General features: G+C 38.6%; 1 protein-coding gene and 1 long non-coding RNA gene across 6 annotated transcripts in view; one reads left to right on the forward strand and one right to left on the reverse strand.

Moving 5' to 3' along the window:
- The window catches only part of LOC109387733 (uncharacterized), a 37262-nt gene extending 27824 nt beyond the window's left edge, over positions 1-9438 (reverse strand). For 2 of the 4 annotated variants that reach the window (XR_002125081.1, XR_002125082.1), the window contains exons 1-4: positions 9352-9438; positions 9080-9262; positions 1704-1742; positions 285-440 (exon numbers count right to left, since the gene is read on the reverse strand). This is a non-coding gene — a long non-coding RNA (uncharacterized LOC109387733). Of the gene's footprint in view, positions 1-284; positions 441-1703; positions 1743-9079; positions 9263-9348 lie in introns of all 4 variants that reach the window. The other 2 variants (XR_002125086.1, XR_002125089.1) reach the window with 2 other exon arrangements.
- A 160-nt stretch (positions 9439-9598) lies between these two features.
- Positions 9599-18511, forward strand: part of UBXN7 (UBX domain protein 7) — a 54368-nt gene continuing 45455 nt past the window's right edge. The window contains exon 1 of one of the 2 annotated variants that reach the window (XM_019651793.1): positions 9599-9746. In XM_019651793.1, coding sequence (XP_019507338.1) covers positions 9674-9746 — 73 coding nt within the window. In that variant the 5' untranslated portion in view covers positions 9599-9673. The remainder of the gene's footprint in view (positions 9747-18511) is intronic. The other variant, XM_019651786.1, reaches the window with a different exon arrangement.

Consider the following 18511-nt stretch of genomic DNA (forward strand, 5'->3'; position numbering starts at 1 on the left):
TTCCCGCACTCTACTCCATGTCCTGAGGTTATATGTATATATAATTATAGTTGACATACAGTATTATTCAACATCAGTTTCAGAAATACAATGCGGTGGCCAAGCCAACTCTTAACCAACTCGCCACATGACTGGCCCCCAAAAAGTCTTTTATAACTGTTTTTTGTTTTTGTTTTTGTTTTACAGCTGGGATCCAATTAAAGCATTGCATTTGGTGGTAATGTCTTTTTACTCTCTTTTCATCTGAAACAATCTTCCTGTTCCTTCTCCCCCACCTCACTCACCTGCCCCTGCCCACGAAATTCACTTTTTAAAGAGACCAGGACAGTTGTCTTGTGAACATCCATGTTCTGGATTTGCCTGAGTGCTTCCTCATAGGGTTCTTTAACTTGTTTGTTGATCTTCCTGTATTTCTTGTGTCTGGAAAGTAGGCCTAGAAGCTAGATTAGATTCAGGGTAACAATTTTGCCAGAAACATGTCATAGGTGATGCTATGTATTTCCTAACACATCTCATAAGGAATACAAAATATCAGGTTGTCCCATTCTTAGTAATATTAAGTTCGATCACTTGGTTAAGGTGACAATTGCTGAACATCTTTCCAAAAATGAAATTTTAAAATCCCTGGACAGTTTACCAGCTTCTTATAAAGTCTGACATACATTTACCATATGACCCAGAAATTCTACACCTAGGTATCTTCCCAAGAGAAGTGAAAACTTATGGTCACACAAAAACTTGTACAGTTGCCCTTCAACTGGTAAATGGATAAACAGACTGGGGTACATCCTTACAATAGAATACCACTCAGCAATAAAAAGGAATGAAATACTGATATAGGCAACAGCAAGGATAAATCTTAAAAGCATTATGCTAAGTGTAAGAAGCCAGATTTAAAAGGGTACACCCTGTATAATTCCATTTATATAACATTCTGGAAATCGCAAAAACCCATAGGAACAAAAAACACTACTATACGAAAATACCAATTTTTAATATTAAGAGATAGAAGTTGCCAGTGACCAACATACTTTTACACCACTTTCTGAAGGGTATCAAGGAACAGGAAAGGTTAATTATTACTCAGAAGGATTCTACGTAAAGGTAGAATCTGAACAAAGGGAAGTGGAGGGATATTTCACCCTGCTCAGAGTGAAGCTTTATGAATGGAGCAGATTCTGACTGCCTAATTAACACCCATTCCCTTCCTTCTTCTCTAAAGCACCAGACTTTAGGGAGGTATCCATCCACCTTCCTCCACAAAGCCATCTGCTTTACTGAACCAGTTATGTTTATTTCACATCCCTTGTCACAGATGGCTTTAGGAACAGAATTGTGACTCAATTCAGACCAGTTAATTTTGAAGAAGAGTCTCCCAAGGGACTTCTAGAAACATTTGCTTGTTTCCTTTCTCAATTAAAAAAAAAAAAAGACTTGGCAGAAGAGATAAGTTGGCTCTTCTTCCTCTACATGTTATTGTACCTGAATGTGATGCTTGGAACTCCTGCAGCTATCTTGCTATCAGCTTAGGATAAAGTTCAGACAGGTAAGAGAAAATCAAGAGAGCAGGGCGACAGCCCTGTGATCATGCACGTAGAACCTGACCTAACTTTGCTTATTATTTAAGGCAGCTGAGTTGGGGTTTCCTGATATAATTCATAATACCCTAAAAAACTTAATGCCTGTCCCACAGTGTAACATACCTTTTAAGTGGCAGTAATACTGGGCCCATGTGAAAGATGCTGCAAAAAATAACAAGAGATATTTTTATTAGTTGGATTTTCTTTTTATAGTTGCTGAGCACACCACTCTTCCAAGTTTTTTGTCAGCTCATTTTTGTTAGGGTTTTAAATCCCAGTGTCACCCCCTATATTACAGACATTTCTAATTTCAATGTAGTCAAATTTATTACTTTTTGCCTTTATGGCTTCTGATTTTGTCTTAAGAAATCTTCCCCGGGCCGGCCGAGTGGAGCGGTGGTTACAGCTGGCTTGGGGGTGGGAGGGCAGTAGATGGGGGGAGGGGGGTTGTTACTTTGTGAGGGTGAAAAGGATAACTATTGCATTGTTCTGTACACCTGAAACTAACAATAAAAAAATTAAAAAAAAAAAAAAGAGCTAGCTTGGGATGCCAGAGGGCCCCGGTTCGGATCCCACATATGAGGGCCAGTGACACTGCCCTCCACAGCTAAGATACTGAACAACAGCTCAACCTGGAGCTCGGCTGCTGTCAGTCGCTGGCGACAGCGTAGGCTGCAGCCCCTGTGGCAGTGGGTTGCCATGGGCTACTGTGTGTAGCCAGCAGCCAGCGTGAGCGGGCAGCAGCCGCAGTGAGTGGCCATCCAGAAGCCGGGGACTGATCTGCCTCGCCCAGGAAGAGCACAGTGATGGTGCCAACTTGAGCCAGTGAAGCAACGTCCTCCACAACTAGACTGAAGAACAAAAGGACAGCAACTTGTCTGTTCCCCTTCCCCCAATTCCCCAATAAAAATCTAAAAGAAAGAAAGAAATCTTTCCCTGTCTTGATCAGGACTTTGTGATCCACAGCTTCAGGGCTTTTCAATAACCTGTGCTCTGTGTGAATGGTGCCCCCTGGAGCAAAAAGTGCATGGCATCCCCTCCTTAAGTTGTGCAAAGCAGTTCACTTGAAGTCGTTAGGATAAGCCCCTATATTTTCTGAAAGTTGTAAAGTTTTGCTATTCTTATTTAAATCTTTGATAAATCTATAATTTACTTTTGTTTCTGATATGGGGTTTGGATCCTATTTTATTTGGCCCCAGGATCATAGATCGATTAATCCATTTTTTTCCTCCAATGATTTGTAATGTCACTTCTGTCACAGGGTCCATATATGTTTGTGTCTGTTTCTGGACTCTATTCTGTATTCTTTGTTTATCCCCCACCAATACCACACAGTCTTAGTTACTGTACCTTTATAATAATTCTTGATATCTATTAGGGCAAAACTTGCAGCTTGTTCTATTTTAAAAGTGTCTTGATTATAGTTGATCCTTTGTTCCTGAATTTTAAAATCACTTTATTAAAATCTTGAGAAACTGTGGGATTTTGATCAGAATTACATTGAATTTATTTATATAAATTTGGCATCCATATATTGTCTCCTCATACATTAATATAGATTTCTTCATTTAATGCCTATCAGTAAAGTTTTATCATTTTCTTTGTAAGACCTAGTACATTTTGTTAAGTCTATGCTTAGGCACTATATACTTTTAGTTGCTATTGAGAATGGGATATTTTTAAAATTAGTTTCAAACTATTTGCTGGTGCCCACGTTTAGGAATACAGTTTTTAAATATGTATGTTGGTTTTATATTCAGAAATGTACCTGAACTCTTATTAGTTCAAAAATTTGTTGGTTAGTTCTTAGATTTTCTACATAAATAATCATAGTCTATAATAATTTTGCCCCTGTACAATTCTTTTATATATTCTTTATCATCTTACTGCTAAGACTAAGAGTTCAAGGATATTGTTGAATAGAAATAGTCATAGAGTGCATACTTACCTTATTCTTGACTTTAAATGTTTTATTATTAAGTGTAATGCTTTTTACTCTGTGTTTTTGGTAAAAACACTTTGTTAGGTTAAGGAAGTTCCTTTCTCTGCCTAGATCATTAAGGGTATTTTGTTGTCTTTTGTGAAGGGATAGTGATTTATATCATTGATTTTTCTGCATCTGATCAAATGGATAAAATGGATTCTCTCATTTAATTTGTTTACTATCATGAATTACATTGAAGGACCTTTATACTATAAAATTATGCTTGCATTCCTGAGATAAATCCATTTTGAAAATTAACGTATATATGTATGTATGTATGTATGTATGTATGTATGTGTGTGTGTAACTGGATTTTTCTAAATTTTGGTTTAGTTTCATATTTTTGTTTCAGTAACCTTAAGTGAGGCTGAGCTCTCATTTACTGTTTTGTTTGGTTTTGATATTAAGATTATGCTAGCCTCATAGAAGGAGCTATGTGTCTCCTTGTTTCTTTCTTGAAATAATTTGTATAAATTTGGGATCATCTGTTGCTTAATTTTTTTGGTAGCAATCACCTGTAAAATCATCTGGGTCTTTTTGTTTGTGTGGTGGATTCAATTTCATTAATTGTCATCATTCTATTCATAGTTAAGTCAATTTTGGTAAATTGTATTTTTCCAGGAAACTGATATTTATCTATTTCTTAATTCATTGGCATAAAATTGTCCATAATATTCTCTTATTATGTATCTACTATGTCCCTTTTTTCATTCTTTACAGTCTTTTTCTTTTTTTTTCTTAATCTAATTAGTCAAAGGATTTAAATTTTACTTGTTATTTCAGAGAACAAGCTTTTGGTTTTATGGATCCTTTTTGTACTCTGTTTTCTTTTATTGATTTCTAGATTTTCCCCTTCAAATTTCCATAGGTTTACTCTGTTGTTCCTTTCTTAGCTTCTTGATTAGCTGATGAGCTACAAGGTGTGATAAAAAAAAATACGGTGAATGTTTAAATTAAAAAATAAAATTATTACAGTGAAAGACACATTGCCATTAATCCCCCTCAAAACAATCCCCCTCACTTCGAACACACTTATCCCATCATTCTTGTCACTTTCTGAAGCAGTTTTGAAAGTCCTCTTTCACGAGTGTCTTTAGTTGCACTGTCATGGCTGCCTCCATGTCCTGAATCAATTCAAAACATTTACCTTTCACGGTCATTTTGACTTTGGGGAAGAGCCAGAAGTGGCATGGTGCCAGATCCAGTGGATAAGGTGGATGAGGACACACCATAATGTTTTTATTTGACAGAAATCGCTGTACCAGATAGATGTGTGACATGAAGCCTTTCTGTTGTGATTACAAAATATGGTGAATGCTGCTGCTGAGTGCCATCAAACAGAAAGACATGGATCTTCAATACGAAAGCAGCACGTCGAACCTTCATAACAGTGTGTGAAAAGTTTCAACTTGTTCGGGGCAGTCAGTCGGGTGTGAGCTATGGTTAAGAGGTGTGTTTTAAAGTGTGCCATAAATCATCCTCCTCCATCATGATAAAGTTCCGTGCCACACATCACTTCTGGTATACAGCAATTTCTGTCAAATAAAAACATTACAGTGAGTCTTCATCCACCTTATTCACCAGATCTGGCACCATGTGACTTCTGGCTCTTCCCCAAAGTCAAAATGATTCATGGAGGCAGCCACAACAGCCCAACTAAGACACTTACGAAAGAGGACTTCCAGAACTGTTTCAGAAAGTGGCAAGAACGGTGGGATAAGAGTGTTAGAAAAGAGGAGGAGTATTTTGATGGGGATTAATGGCAACGTGTCTTTTACTGTAATATTTTTTTTTAAAGATTTTTATTGGGGAATTGGGGGATGGGAACAGCGCTGGGGAATTGAGGGAAGGGAACAGACAAGTTGCTGTCCTCTTGTTCTTCAGTCTAGTTGTGGAGGACGTTGCTTCACTGGCCCAAGTTGGCACCATCATTGCGCTCTTCCTGGGCAAGGCAGATCAGTCACCTGCTTCTGGACAGCCATTCACGGTGGTGGCTGGATGCTCACAGTAGCCCATGGCAACTCACTGCAGCAGGGACTGCAGACTGCGCCATCAACTCACAGCAGCCCAGCTCTAGGTTGAGCTGTTGTTCAGCATCTTAGCTGTAGAGGGCAGTGTTACTGGCCCTCATATGTGGGATCCGAACTGGGGTCCTCTGGCGTCCCAAGCCAGCTCTTAACCAACGCGCCACTCAGCTGGCCCTGTAATATTTTTTATTTAAACCTTCACTGTATTGTTTGATCTCACCTCATACTCATTTTTTTAGTCTTTTGTAATATAACCATTTAAGTTTACATATTTTTCCTTTAAGTACTCTTAAAAATTGTATTCCACAAATTTTTATATATATTTCCATAACCATTCAGTTTTAAACATTTTCTACTTTCCATTTGTGCCTATCAACTTCCTTTTGCCCCTACAGATCCACTCACTTCCTCCTTTCTCCACCCTCCTCTCTACCCAACAGGCTGACTGTGCCCTCTGTCTTCTGGCTGGGTTTTGCCATTGGGGATTTCTGGAGGAAGAGCTCCAGCTCAGGGTATTATTTCTTTGGTCTCTTCTCTGTGATTGCCGCAGGCTGATTATATCCCTTGACAGAAGGCCCTGCTTCTTAAAAGATGGCCTGCTCTTATGATTCTTTCTCCTTTGGGATTCCAGTAACTCCTCTCTTTCCTTGTCTCTTTGGACCTAGAGATTGTGATGGTCCAACTCTTGCTAGTCCCAGATCCTCCCCGTCCCTTGATTTCCATATATCCTGCTCACACCTTTAAAATTAGGTCCTTTATAAATCATTTGAGTTGGGACTCTGAATGATACATCATTTTTATTTTGTCTTTGGTCCATTACTTATCTAGAAGTTTGTTTTCAACTTTCCAAGTCATATAAGAGTTTTGTGGTTTTTTTAAGTTATTCTTTTTAAACTAATTTTTAATTTAACTGATCTTTATTTCATGAACATGTTCTATATTATAATGATTCTTTGACATTTGTTGAGACTTGCTTTGTGGTCAATTTTTATTTTGTTCCACATGTGCTTGAATAGAATATTTTCTGTATCTTTACTACTTTTGCCTGAGAGAAGGGGGTTGTATAATTGTATATTTGTCAAATTTCTTCTTTAAACATTAATTTTTATTTATATACACTTGAGACCATGTTATATAGGTTTAGAATTATTTTATCTTCTTGGTGATTTGTGTGGTTTTTTTTGTCATTATATAGTGACCCTCTTTATTTCTAATGATATATCTTGCCTTACAGTCTATTTTGTCTGAAATTAATATATCTACTGCAGATTTCATTTCCTTAATACTACCTCTGTATATCTTTTTAACATTTCAACTTTATGCTTATGTTTAGGTATATCTTGTGTCAATAGCATATAGTTCAATTTTTTAAATTATGTAACCTAATTATCTGTTCTTTTAAAAAAATAAATGTTCCCATTTTAATTTACAATCAAAGTATAATACATTTATCTAGGATTCAAGGTATTTGAATTCTAGGCTCTACCCTATCATTATGTGACCTTGAACAACTCTCTCAAACTCTCTGAATCTCAGGAGAGTCATGATAAAATAAGTGTTGAATCAGATTATGTTGAATATCCCTTCTAGCTCATTTACTCTGTCATCCATTATATTACAGTAACATGTTAACAAATTGTTTTGAGGCAGGGAGTCTTAAAACCAGGACTAAAATTAAAAACAAAATCCTAGAGTAATTTAGTAAAATAATTCAAATAGTAACTAAGGTTTAGCTTTGGGATATTTGCTTTTTGTCATCTAAAACTTCAATTTTCCATTATTCAATATACAAAATTTTGCAGTTTAATTTCTTTTCTGATAGTGATCCATGTTTTTAAAAAAATATATTTTCCATGATCTGGGGATGTATTTAAATATATATTTCTTGTGATTCTAAAGCTTTTTTATATTCTTTAATAATCCAAAAAAGCTTTTCAAGGTTTCATTATTAATTTCCTGCCTCATTTTCTTTTACCTTATTTTTTAATTTCTACAAAATTTTTCTAGAGTTGCAGGTGCCACAATCTTTACCACTTTTTCACAAGATTAATCTAAAAATCACATGACCATATTTGAATTCTAAGACCTCAGAAATAAACCTACAGATCTCATTGTTAGCCTCTCCATTTAATGGAGGTGCAGTAATAACTGTATCTAGTTTTTGTAGTCAATGGTATTACACCATTTTATTTGGAGCCTGATTTTCCATGGTTGGCTATAGTGACACAGCCTTTAGGATTAAGGCCTTTAAGAAGGAAGAGAACACATTGTTTCTTGCTCTAGTTTTCCCCTCACATTTTTGCACCTCTGTGTCAATGTGAACCAAACAATTTCCCAAACCCATGACTGATCCCTGGGATTCCTCAACCCACCCATAAACTACAGCAACCTAAAAAGTGGTGCCAGGACCAATCTTTGTCATTTAACTGACAATGCTTTTGATCAGGACTCTGCTTTCTTATAAACCAATCATATCTTCCTGAAACTATATAATCCTAGTTACATTGGTTTGACTTGGTTATTTCTTAATTCATCCCAACAGCACATTTATAGTCTCTTAGGATGGGTCAATTCTCCAGATGACTCAGCCAATCTTTTATTGGGCCATTTTCCTATGTAGATGTAAAATATGTGGATGTGGGTAAGGATGGGAAGTAGAAGTGGGAGGTGGGAGGTTAGAACCTAAAGAGTATTTTTAACTTTCCTCTCAAGGTGGGGGATCATCAGATTTGAGTGCACCCCTATAACTGTGTTTTAAAAAATTTAAATTGTATCAGTAATATACTAATGTTACTTTTGTTTAAAAATAAAGGATAAGTGGTTAGCTCACTTGGTTAGAGCACAGCACACATAACACCAAGGTTGCCGGTCCGACCCCCTCATGGGCCACTGAGCTGAGCCCTCCACAGCTAGACTGAAACAACTACTTGACTTGGAGCTGCAAAAAAGACTTTTAAATAAATAAAGGATCAAACCCTCAAAGTCCCCTTTCATTACCCCTTCTATTGCCCCCCCCCGTTTTGAGGGCACCTTTCTAGTACCCATTCTATACATTTCTTTCCTCTAGTGCAGTGGTTCTCAACCTTCCTAATGCCGCGACCCCTTAATACAGTTCCTCATGTTGTGGTGACCCCCAACTATAAAATTATTTTCATTGCTACTCTATAACTGTAATTTTGCTACTGTTATAAATCATAATGTAAGTATCTTTTTGTTTTCCGATGGTCTTAGGCGACCCCTGTGAAAGGGTCGTTCAACCGCCAAACGGGTAGCGACCCACAGGTTGAGAACTGCTGCATACGCATTTTCTTTTTACATAAATGACACCTCCTCGTTTTATAAATGGAAACCAAGTGAAACCTTGAGGGGAGACATATGTTGACAGATTTACTGAAAGACTTTATTAAAACCTACCATGTGAAACCTATGTAACTTTTCTAACAACTGTCACCCCAATAAACTTTAATTAAAAAAAAAACAAAACCTACCATGTATCAGACTCTGCACCCAGTGCTTTACTGGCACGAAGGGTTCTGGTATTTTACTTCTGTTGGATGGGTCGCTAAGCAATTAGTTTAGAGGTTGGGAAGCAGGTGAAAAGGTCGTAAGTGCGATGATGTAGGATTTGTATTTTGATGGGAGCTGCAGGAAACCCAGCAAAGGGTATGGACCTGCAAAAAAATAAGAAAAAAAAAACTGTCATCGGTAGTTGGGTCTGTAAAAGCTTGTGAAGCTAAAACGCGAATAGCCTACTTACTACCTGCCGAGCCCGAAGCTTCCTTTGGAAACCAGAAACCGATATCGAGTCTATGAGACTAGCCTTGGAGCTTGCAGAGGAAGGCAACAGAGGTTGCATAGAAGGATGCGACGGCAGAGAGCAACCGAAAAGCCAACGGCAGGAACAGAGACAGTTCTTGGACCGGCCTGGAAGTGCGCCTGCGCTGACCGCCGGTGGGGGGCGGGGCGTGAGGGGCGGAGCTTGGGGGCGGTCAATGAGCCTGCGCAAACTGCGCTGCGAGGTGGGGGAGGGCGATCCGTGTGTGTCTGTGTTGTTGTTCCGCGGCGGCGGCGGCGGCGGTAAGATGGCTGCCCACGGGGGCTCCGCGGCGTCCTCGGCGCTGAAGGGGTTAATTCAGCAGTTCACCGCCATCACCGGTAAGAGACGCGGTTACCGGAAGGTGGAAAGTGGGGTCTGGAGCGGGCAGCCCGTCCACCCCGGGCTTCCCCTTACCTTCATGCATTCCTCCTTCGGGCTTTTCCCACAGCTCCCGTCGTCCCTCCTGAGGAAGAGGCGACGACGGCGTCGGGTCTCCGGTTCAGGCGGGAGACTGGGCCCCCCCACGCACCCCAAATCCTGGTTCTCAGTCTTCTTGTAGTGTGGAGGGAGACCCCCCGCTTCTGTCATCCCAGACCCGGGGAATGGGCCGAGCCCTTTCGCCCCCGCCGGCCCAGGGACCTAGGGGCGGGAATGGTGGGGGGCCGCACCCGGGCCACCGCCCTCCTCCTTCATCGTCATCTGTTCTCTGTGCAGCCCTGAGGTACATTGCATCCCCCCCACCTCCTTTTCCTTTCTTCTTCGGCCAGGTCATTCTCCCCCCGTCCCTGGCCTGCCCTTCCCCTTTCTGGGCCCCTTGGCGCCATCGCCGTGGCCCTGGCTTGTTCGGGCCCTCCCGCTTTAACGGCGAGGATGGTGGGTTCGGCAGCGCCTTCACGGATCCCGCGGGATAGGCCGCCAGAAAGGGGTGTGTGTGTTGAGGAGTACCTTCAAGACATAGGTTTTAAGATTAGAATGAGGAGGAAACCCCCCACCCTCCCCCCACATACACACACACACAAACCTTAATAGGGAAGGCCTGGAGGAATCTTGGGTGGCGTTTCCCACCTCCCCATAATAAAATCTTAAAGGCTGAGACCGTGGCGCCGGGGCCTCTTGCTGATAAAACAGGGATGGCGGCAGAAACTTCTTTGAGAGAAAATCAGTTTCTGGATGTCAATATCCCCCAAACCTTTGGTTTTTATTTTCTTTTGGTCCCCTGCGAAGGGCACACGCAGAACCTCAAACCGTCTGGAGGAAAGGCCCTAAGTCATTCTATGAATTCTCTGACTTCTCTCTGATGGTGCTGAACTTTTTTTGCATGAGTTATTAGAGGGCGGAGCAAATGATGAAGTTCTCTGTGGAGTGATTTGAGAGAAGAGTACTCCATGTGCCTGAGTGTAATTTTGCCTTTCTAGTTTGTCATTTTGGAGGGAGGTCAGAATGTTAGTTCCCTCGCATAACAGATCTATACTTTTTTCTGGTAATTTGTTAGATGCAGAGAACGTTTCCACTACTAATGTGCATAGAATTTGACGTGCAAGACCTGGTTAAGTAACATTTTTTTATTGTTTTAACTACTGCAGGTTGTGTACAGGTTGCCGTTTTATAATTAAAGCTAGTTTTATTTTTTGCTCAGCAGTAACTAGATGTTTGATGAATTATTTAGCTTGTGGGATGAAACATCACGTTAAAGTTGATAAAGTAAAATTTGTAATCAAATTGGGATGAGGTGGATAACTTTTCTTAATATTTTTAAACTTTTGTGGTTGGACTCCTATATTAAAGATGTAATGCATTTCCTAATGGCTAAGCAGATCACTGTTATTGGGAAAATTATTGTGTATACAAGTTAATATTGCATTATGTTTATATAGAAAAATCTTTGTAGTAAATCAGATATTGAAGTATTTACCATTAATCTTGATTCAGATTTTTTAGAAGTGGTTTAAGATGACATATGTTTAATTTTAGTTTTTTATGCTAACTACCACCCCTTCAGCGACTCAGATTATAATCTCACATTATTTCTTCTAACATAACATTTTTGTTAGATATAGACAAAACACAGTGTGGTAAGATGAAGTGACTCACTTAATTGCCTTAATTCTGTTTCTGTCTGCTAGTCTACATGGCTTGTTTCCTGGACACAGGCCTTTCTATTTCTGAGTCAAGTTGGAGACCCTCAGTAGAACATGGTATTTGGAATTCTGCAAAAGAGAAAATACTTTAGATTGTTTTTAACATATTATGAATTTCTACTGATAATTTTTGGGATTTTTTTATACACTTCTGATTAATTATTAGAAACATGATTGACCCCGTTAATCTTTTTCACATATCTTAGGAGAAATTTTGGGGTTCTGTCTGCATATATTTTATTTATTTATTTATTTATTTAAAAGATTTTATTGGGGAATTGAGGGAGGGGAACAGTGCTGGGGAATCAGGGAGAGGGGAACAGACAAGTTGCTGTCCTGTTCTTCTTCAGTCTAGTTGTGGAGGACGTTGCTTCACTGGCCCATGTTGGTATTATCATTGAACTCTTCCCGGGTGAGGCAGATCGGTCGCCGGCCTCTGGATGGCCACTCATGGCAGCTCTTGGCAGCTCACACCGGCTGCTGAGCTCACGCTGGCTACTGGCCACACACTGTAGCATATAGCAGCCCACTGCAGCAGGAGCTGCAGCCTACGCCATCGCTGGGGACTCACGGCAGCCCAGCTCCAGGTTGAGCTGTTGTTCTCCATCTTAGCTGTAGAGGGCAGTGTCACTGTCCCGCATATGTGGGATCCGAACTGGGGCCCTGCTGCTCAGAGCTGGCGTTCCAAGCCAGCTCTTAACTAACGTGCCACTTGGCTGGCCCCGTGTCTGCTTATATTTTAAATTGTAATATTTGTGATAGAAGCTTATTTGATAGTATTCATTGCTGGGTGAATTAAACTGAGTTTAAGCACTTATGTTCTGATTTCAGAAAGGTTTTACTTACCTGGAAGCTCAACATTCTGGTAAAGCAATGCATTTTCGAAAATGTGAGCCTTACCTTTTCAGTGGCATTTAGAAATAGAACAGTCAAATTGAAAGAGTTTTAAGTCTTATTTCTCACTAAATAGAACAAATCTCACTCTCTGTATATGATATATGAGTATGAAGTAAGGACTATGATTTTTTTAATTATTAAAAAGATATGTGAAATAATTTTGAATAAAGGAAAAACTAATTCACTTTCGCAACAATATGTTACATTTTATATTCCAATTTTTGTTTATATACCTTTATTTTTAATATTTTTTTTCTTTTTACATTGTGGATTATAGTATACATAATTTAGAATTCGGAAATGTTCAGTTAAGGTTATATCATAAACATTTCTTTCATAATCAAACTGTGATAAGCAAGTAGCCAAGGGAAATGATGCTGTTTGAAGTAATCACATTGAGAAAATATATACCTTTACAACTTCTGTCATTAGAATCATTTGAAGTTATGTAGTAAACCAGTCCTGTTATAGTCTGCTACATTTTACAGTATTACTCAGTTTTATCTCCCTTGTTATTCATCATACATGGCTTTGAATGACTGCTGACTGCTTTCAAAAGTCATATCAATTCCCCAAATATGAGGAAAAAATGTGCTGCTGGATCTGAAGGTAATTCTAAAAGTACAGTTTTTGAAAAGGTTTTGAACCGTGGCATTATCCATTAACAGCAACTTGGGCTGCCATCCAGCAATACCTATACAAAATACACACATGTAATCAGAACAATTCTTGAGAAAAAGGATATACAGATGTATAGAATAGGTAAACATAAACAGGCAATCAAAAGATAAGGACAAAATGTGAGGGAATAGAAAGTAGAGGCTGAGAAGAATACAAGAGTTTGCTAGTATAGAATTCTAAAACTTTGTGCATAGTAGGCATTCACATACTTAATGAAATTATGGAACCTCAGTTGTGTGGAAGAGACCTTAGTTTAATATTTCTCTCAAGTTGTTGAATGAATGCGTATTTGTTATAGAAATTAGAAACTGGTGTATGTGGTATTTGGCTTTGTGACCAATTTCCATTCATAGTCTTTTCTACAATACATTTCTCTTGGGTTAGCATTAAAATGTTTTCAAGTTCTCTGTCAGGAAAAGTGGTCAGTCGCAAGTGTTCTAGATATCAAAAGAAAACTCTTGGAATTTTAAGAACTATTTCAAAAGGTGATAATGACGTTTGAACAGAAATTTAGGGAGGTATTTTTTTTTGAGTCGTGAATGGAATCTTACCAATAAACTCAGTATTTACTGATAAACTACTATGTACCAGGCATTGTTCAGATCCTGGGGCTACTGCCATGAACGGAACATGATGTATGTGTGCAAAAAGCTTAAAAGTTGCCAGGAATACAGACCTATACATAGGTACTGTAATACAGTGAGAGAATGGTAAGGAGCTATTATGGAGCACAAAAGAGGGAGATCAAGAAAGACTTCCCAGAAGAAATAATTTCTTAGCTAAAACCTAGAGGAGAGATGTTTCTAGCAGGAGGAACATTTGCAAAGGCCTGGAGGAGATAGGGACAGACTTACACACATGTAGAGACAAGAAAGCAGAGATAATAGGTTTAGGGAATTGATATATCCAAATGAATAATAGAGCCTAGGTAATGGAAGATGCAGTAAATGGAACTAAAGAGATTAAGTGAGTGCCAGATTAGGAAGGACCTTGTTAAACCATGTTAAGGTACCTGGCTTTATTCTGAGTGTAGTGGGAATCAGTGAACTTTTAATTAGGAGAGTGACATAATCAGATTTGAATTTCTTAGAAAGAGCTACTTGGCCATAGTGGAGAAGAGGTAGGCACAGAGATCAGTGTAAGATTGTTGCATTAGTCTAGGAAAGACACTGGTTTCTTGAAATAAGTTAGTGGCAAGAGAAGTGAACTCTGAAAGATATGGGTAGAAGTCAGAGGAGTCAGAATGAACATCTAGATACATAAGGTTTGGTAGAGAAGTTGTTTAGGGAGAAGATTAGTTCAGTTTTAGGTTAGTTGCTGCCTGTGGGACTTCAATTGGAGCTATTCAATAAGCAAATGACTATTTGGGTCTGGAAGGAGTGACATTTGAGGAGTCATATTGATGGCAGTTAAAAGTATAAAAGTAGATGGCATCTTGCAGGGGAGAATGTAGTGTGAGAAAATGTTAGTTTCCGGGACACAAAGCTGAAGAAACACTAACATCTGAAAGACTGCAAAAAGAAACCAAAGATGTAGAAGAAAAAACAGGAGCGTGTTGTAGTACTTCCATCAGGAGTACGGTAATACCTCAAATATAAAGGCACCTCAGGAAACCAGAAATTATTGAATATGCATAGATTTTTGTTGTTGTTAGAGCTAGAAGGTATCTTAGTAGCCACCTTGACCCATTCATTTTTAAGTTAATCAAATGAGAAATTGAAGGCCCAAAGAAGTAAAATGACTTAGGTCAGTACTTCTCAAACTTATTTGTAGGAAAGGACCTTTTTAAAAAAAAATTTCTAATCTTCACGGACCAATACTTCCAAAAAAACAATAAAAATTACTTCCTTGAAAAATGAAATAAGAACAAATAGAAATGTAAGCCTAAATATTTAAAAATTAAGGTATAATTTGCATACAATAAAATCTACGCTTTTTAGTTGCATAACTGAGTTCTGAGAAATGTATACAATCATATAACCACATCAAGATGCACAACAGTTTTATCATTCTCAAATTCCTCCTGCCCCTTTGTAGTCAACCCTTCCCCCCACCTGTAACCTAATCTTTTTATCTATTGATTTTCTTTTCCAGAATGTGATGTAAATGGAGTCACAGTATGTAGCCTTTTGAATCTAGCTTCTTTCGCTTAGCATACTGCATTTGAAATTCATTCATGTTGTGGTATGAGCAGTTCCTTCCTTTTTATCGGTGAATAGTATACCATTGTGTGGATATACTACAGTTTCTTTATCCATTCATTAAATGAATGGCTAACAATTGTGTTGTTTCTAGTTTGGGGATTACAAATAAAGCTGCTAAAAATAAAACCATTAGTGTACAAGTATGTGAATGTGTTTTATTTCCCTATGGATAAATACAGAAATTGCCAAACTGTTTTCCATTTTTCATTCTCATCACCAATTTGTGGGAGTTCCAGTTGCTCATTGGTATTTTTAATTTTAATAGGTGTGTAATGATATGGTATTGTGACTAATTTGCATTTCCGTAGTGACTAACAATATTGGTCATTTTTTTCATATGATAATTTGCCATCCATAAATCTTTCAAGCCCCAACTTTTAATTATTAGAGTCAACAGACATACAATTACTCAGTTGAATCGCTATAAGTGTCTAAATGCTTACACTGGCATTTCTGTTTTTATCTTGTCACTGGCTAGTAATAGATAGCTGGTCTGCACTGGAACAGGTAATGGTGGAACAGGGACTAGAACTCTGGAGTCTTTGCTCCCGGGCCCATGCATTTTCCTCCGTATTACTACTTCCCTCACTATAGACTCCTTTTGTTGATTCAACAAAAATTAGTTTTGTTTCACCAATCATTTCATTCCCCTAATGTAATCATTTCATTCCTCTTGTACTTAATAAATTTATTTTTCTGTGTATAAGGGTTTTTTTTTGTTTTTGATTTTTTAAATGTTTTCCTGAATGCTAAAAAACTCCAAGATGAGAGAGAGACTGATAAGGAGGCTAAACTTCCACTTTATTTCTTCCAATTATCACCCACTCCCATTTCCTTGATGGATAGTCTAGCTTACTATGTTATCATTTCTGGGGGAAATGTGGAACCAAAAAGTAACTCCTTTGTGTGTCTATCATTTCTGTGTTCTATCCCTCTGGGGCAAGAAGGGGTCTGTAAAGGGACCTGCCTTCTTTCCTTCTTCCCTTCTCTTTCTCTCTCTCTCTGTCACCCCCCCCCCCCCACCTTCCCTGCCTCCCTTCCCTGTGACTGCCATACTTCGGTTCCTTGATAGTAGTGAAGACACTGTCCTTTTGGCACTGAAAATAGTGTAGATACCAGGCATAAGGGGACTTACTAAGTCTTGATTCTTTCTTCGAGCTGTGGTGAAGACATGGACTACATTACAGGTTTTGGACTATTTCCTATATCGTCATTTAATGGAGGTAGAGAGTGAATTAAGAGGCAGCAGCAAGGAAATGGCCACTGATAAATTGTGTACCACAAGCTGGGTTAAATAATGCTATTTGATGCCATTAGCAAGCTTAAAAACAGATGGAAGGAAGAAAAGATAAGGGATAAATCAAAAGGGTGCATGTGGTGAGAAAACAGTCAAGTGGGACCCCTTCCTGCCATAGATTATGGATTGAATGTTTATGTGTCTGCACCCGCCCCAAATTCATATGTTGAAATCCTAACCCCCAATGTGTTGGTATCAGGGTGTGGGGGGGGCCTTTGGGAAGTGATTAGGTCATGAGGGTAGCGCCCTCATGAATGGGATTAGTATCCTTGAAAAAGAGACCTCAGAATTCTCTTGTCCCTTATGCCATGTGAGGACACAGTGAAAAGATGGCTGTCTGTGAAGCAGGAAGTAGGCCTCCTGTGCCATACAGCAAATCTGCTGGAGTCTTTATCTTGGACTTCCCAGTCTCCAGGACTGAAAAATAAATGTTTGTTGTGTTTAAGCCACCCAGTCTATGATATTTTTATTATAGTAGTATGAACAAACTTAGAACACTGGGTTAGACTAAGCAGTCCTTCTACCTACAATATTGGCACCTCAAAATAAGCCCATTTAAACAAGTTTACAAATAATTTAAATCTGCAAACTTGTTTTATTAGCCCCCTCTTTAAAAAGATATGTTCTTTATTCTGAATATAATAAGATAGAAGTTTAAGTTTTTTCAGCTGATCCATCAAAAATTGTTATTACCTCTTAGTATATAGGTGAAACTTGTAACTATCACTGTTTCTTCTTCCTATATCATTTAGCCCTCCCTACTTTTCTTCTGTCCTCTCAGTTAACCTTCATTCCCTCATATTCCTCTGTTTAGCTCAGTGGGAGTATTATTGGTATTTTGGCTAGGACAATTTTTTTTTGTGTGTAAGACTGTTCTATCCATTGCAGAAGATTTAGCACTTGTATTAGTTTCCTGTGGCTGCTTTAACAAATTACCACAAACTGCATGGCTTAACACATATTTACTCTCTTACAGTTCTGGAGGCCAGAAGTCTATAATGAAAGTGTAAGCAGTCTTTGGGGGAGGGAGGATTTTTCAACCACCTATATACAGCACCCCTAGCTTTTCTCCAATAAATGTCAGTATTGCCCTCCCTCCCTCAAGTCACGAAACACCAAAAATGGTCTCTCACATTACTGAATGTCTACTACTTCCCAACCCTAAGAAATACGGGAACCTTTAATTATCTTTCAGTTATCTTCTGTTTCTAAAATGTTACACTAAGTAAACTAAGAATGACTGATTGTACAGGCACAGATGGCTCAGATAATTTGGCTTTATTTAAGAAAGTAAATGGTGTACTTTTGCTTATTGGGTCCTTCTCTAAAACTACCTTCTTTAGTCTTGCCAGGATTTAGCATGTGCTTCCTTTTTTAAAAGATCTGTAGGTAGAGACCTCTACCCCCCTTTTTTTTGAAAGCTCTTACAAGTCACTATGCTGAAAAGCTGCAATGATGGGAGTTATCCTGTGAAATTGTCAGCAGAGATATAATAGTGCTATCTCCGGGGTATGCTGTCTATAGCTTAGATTCTAGCATTAAATGGTTAAGTGAGGATTATAATAGGATGGCAATTCTGGGCCTCCAGTGTTGACACCATCTGCCCCCAAAATATCACAGTTATTTCCTTTATTGTAGCTTTATTTTTGTGTCTTAAAGTCATTCCCTGTAATCCCTTTTAATAAATTCTATTTAAAGCTGTAGTTCAATAGATCTATGGACCTTGAAAATTTTGGAATACTTACCTGTATTTTTATGAGGTTTTCTACTGCCTCCATGTATCAGCTCATAATGCTTCTCCTCAGTCACACTGGCATGCTGTTGTTACAAATTTTGGAACAGAACCTTTCATGTATTTTTTTTTAAGAGTTTTATTGGGGAATTGG

This window comes from Hipposideros armiger, unplaced genomic scaffold (assembly GCF_001890085.2).
Source record: "Hipposideros armiger isolate ML-2016 unplaced genomic scaffold, ASM189008v1 scaffold_8, whole genome shotgun sequence".
Lineage (NCBI taxonomy): Eukaryota > Metazoa > Chordata > Mammalia > Chiroptera > Hipposideridae > Hipposideros > Hipposideros armiger.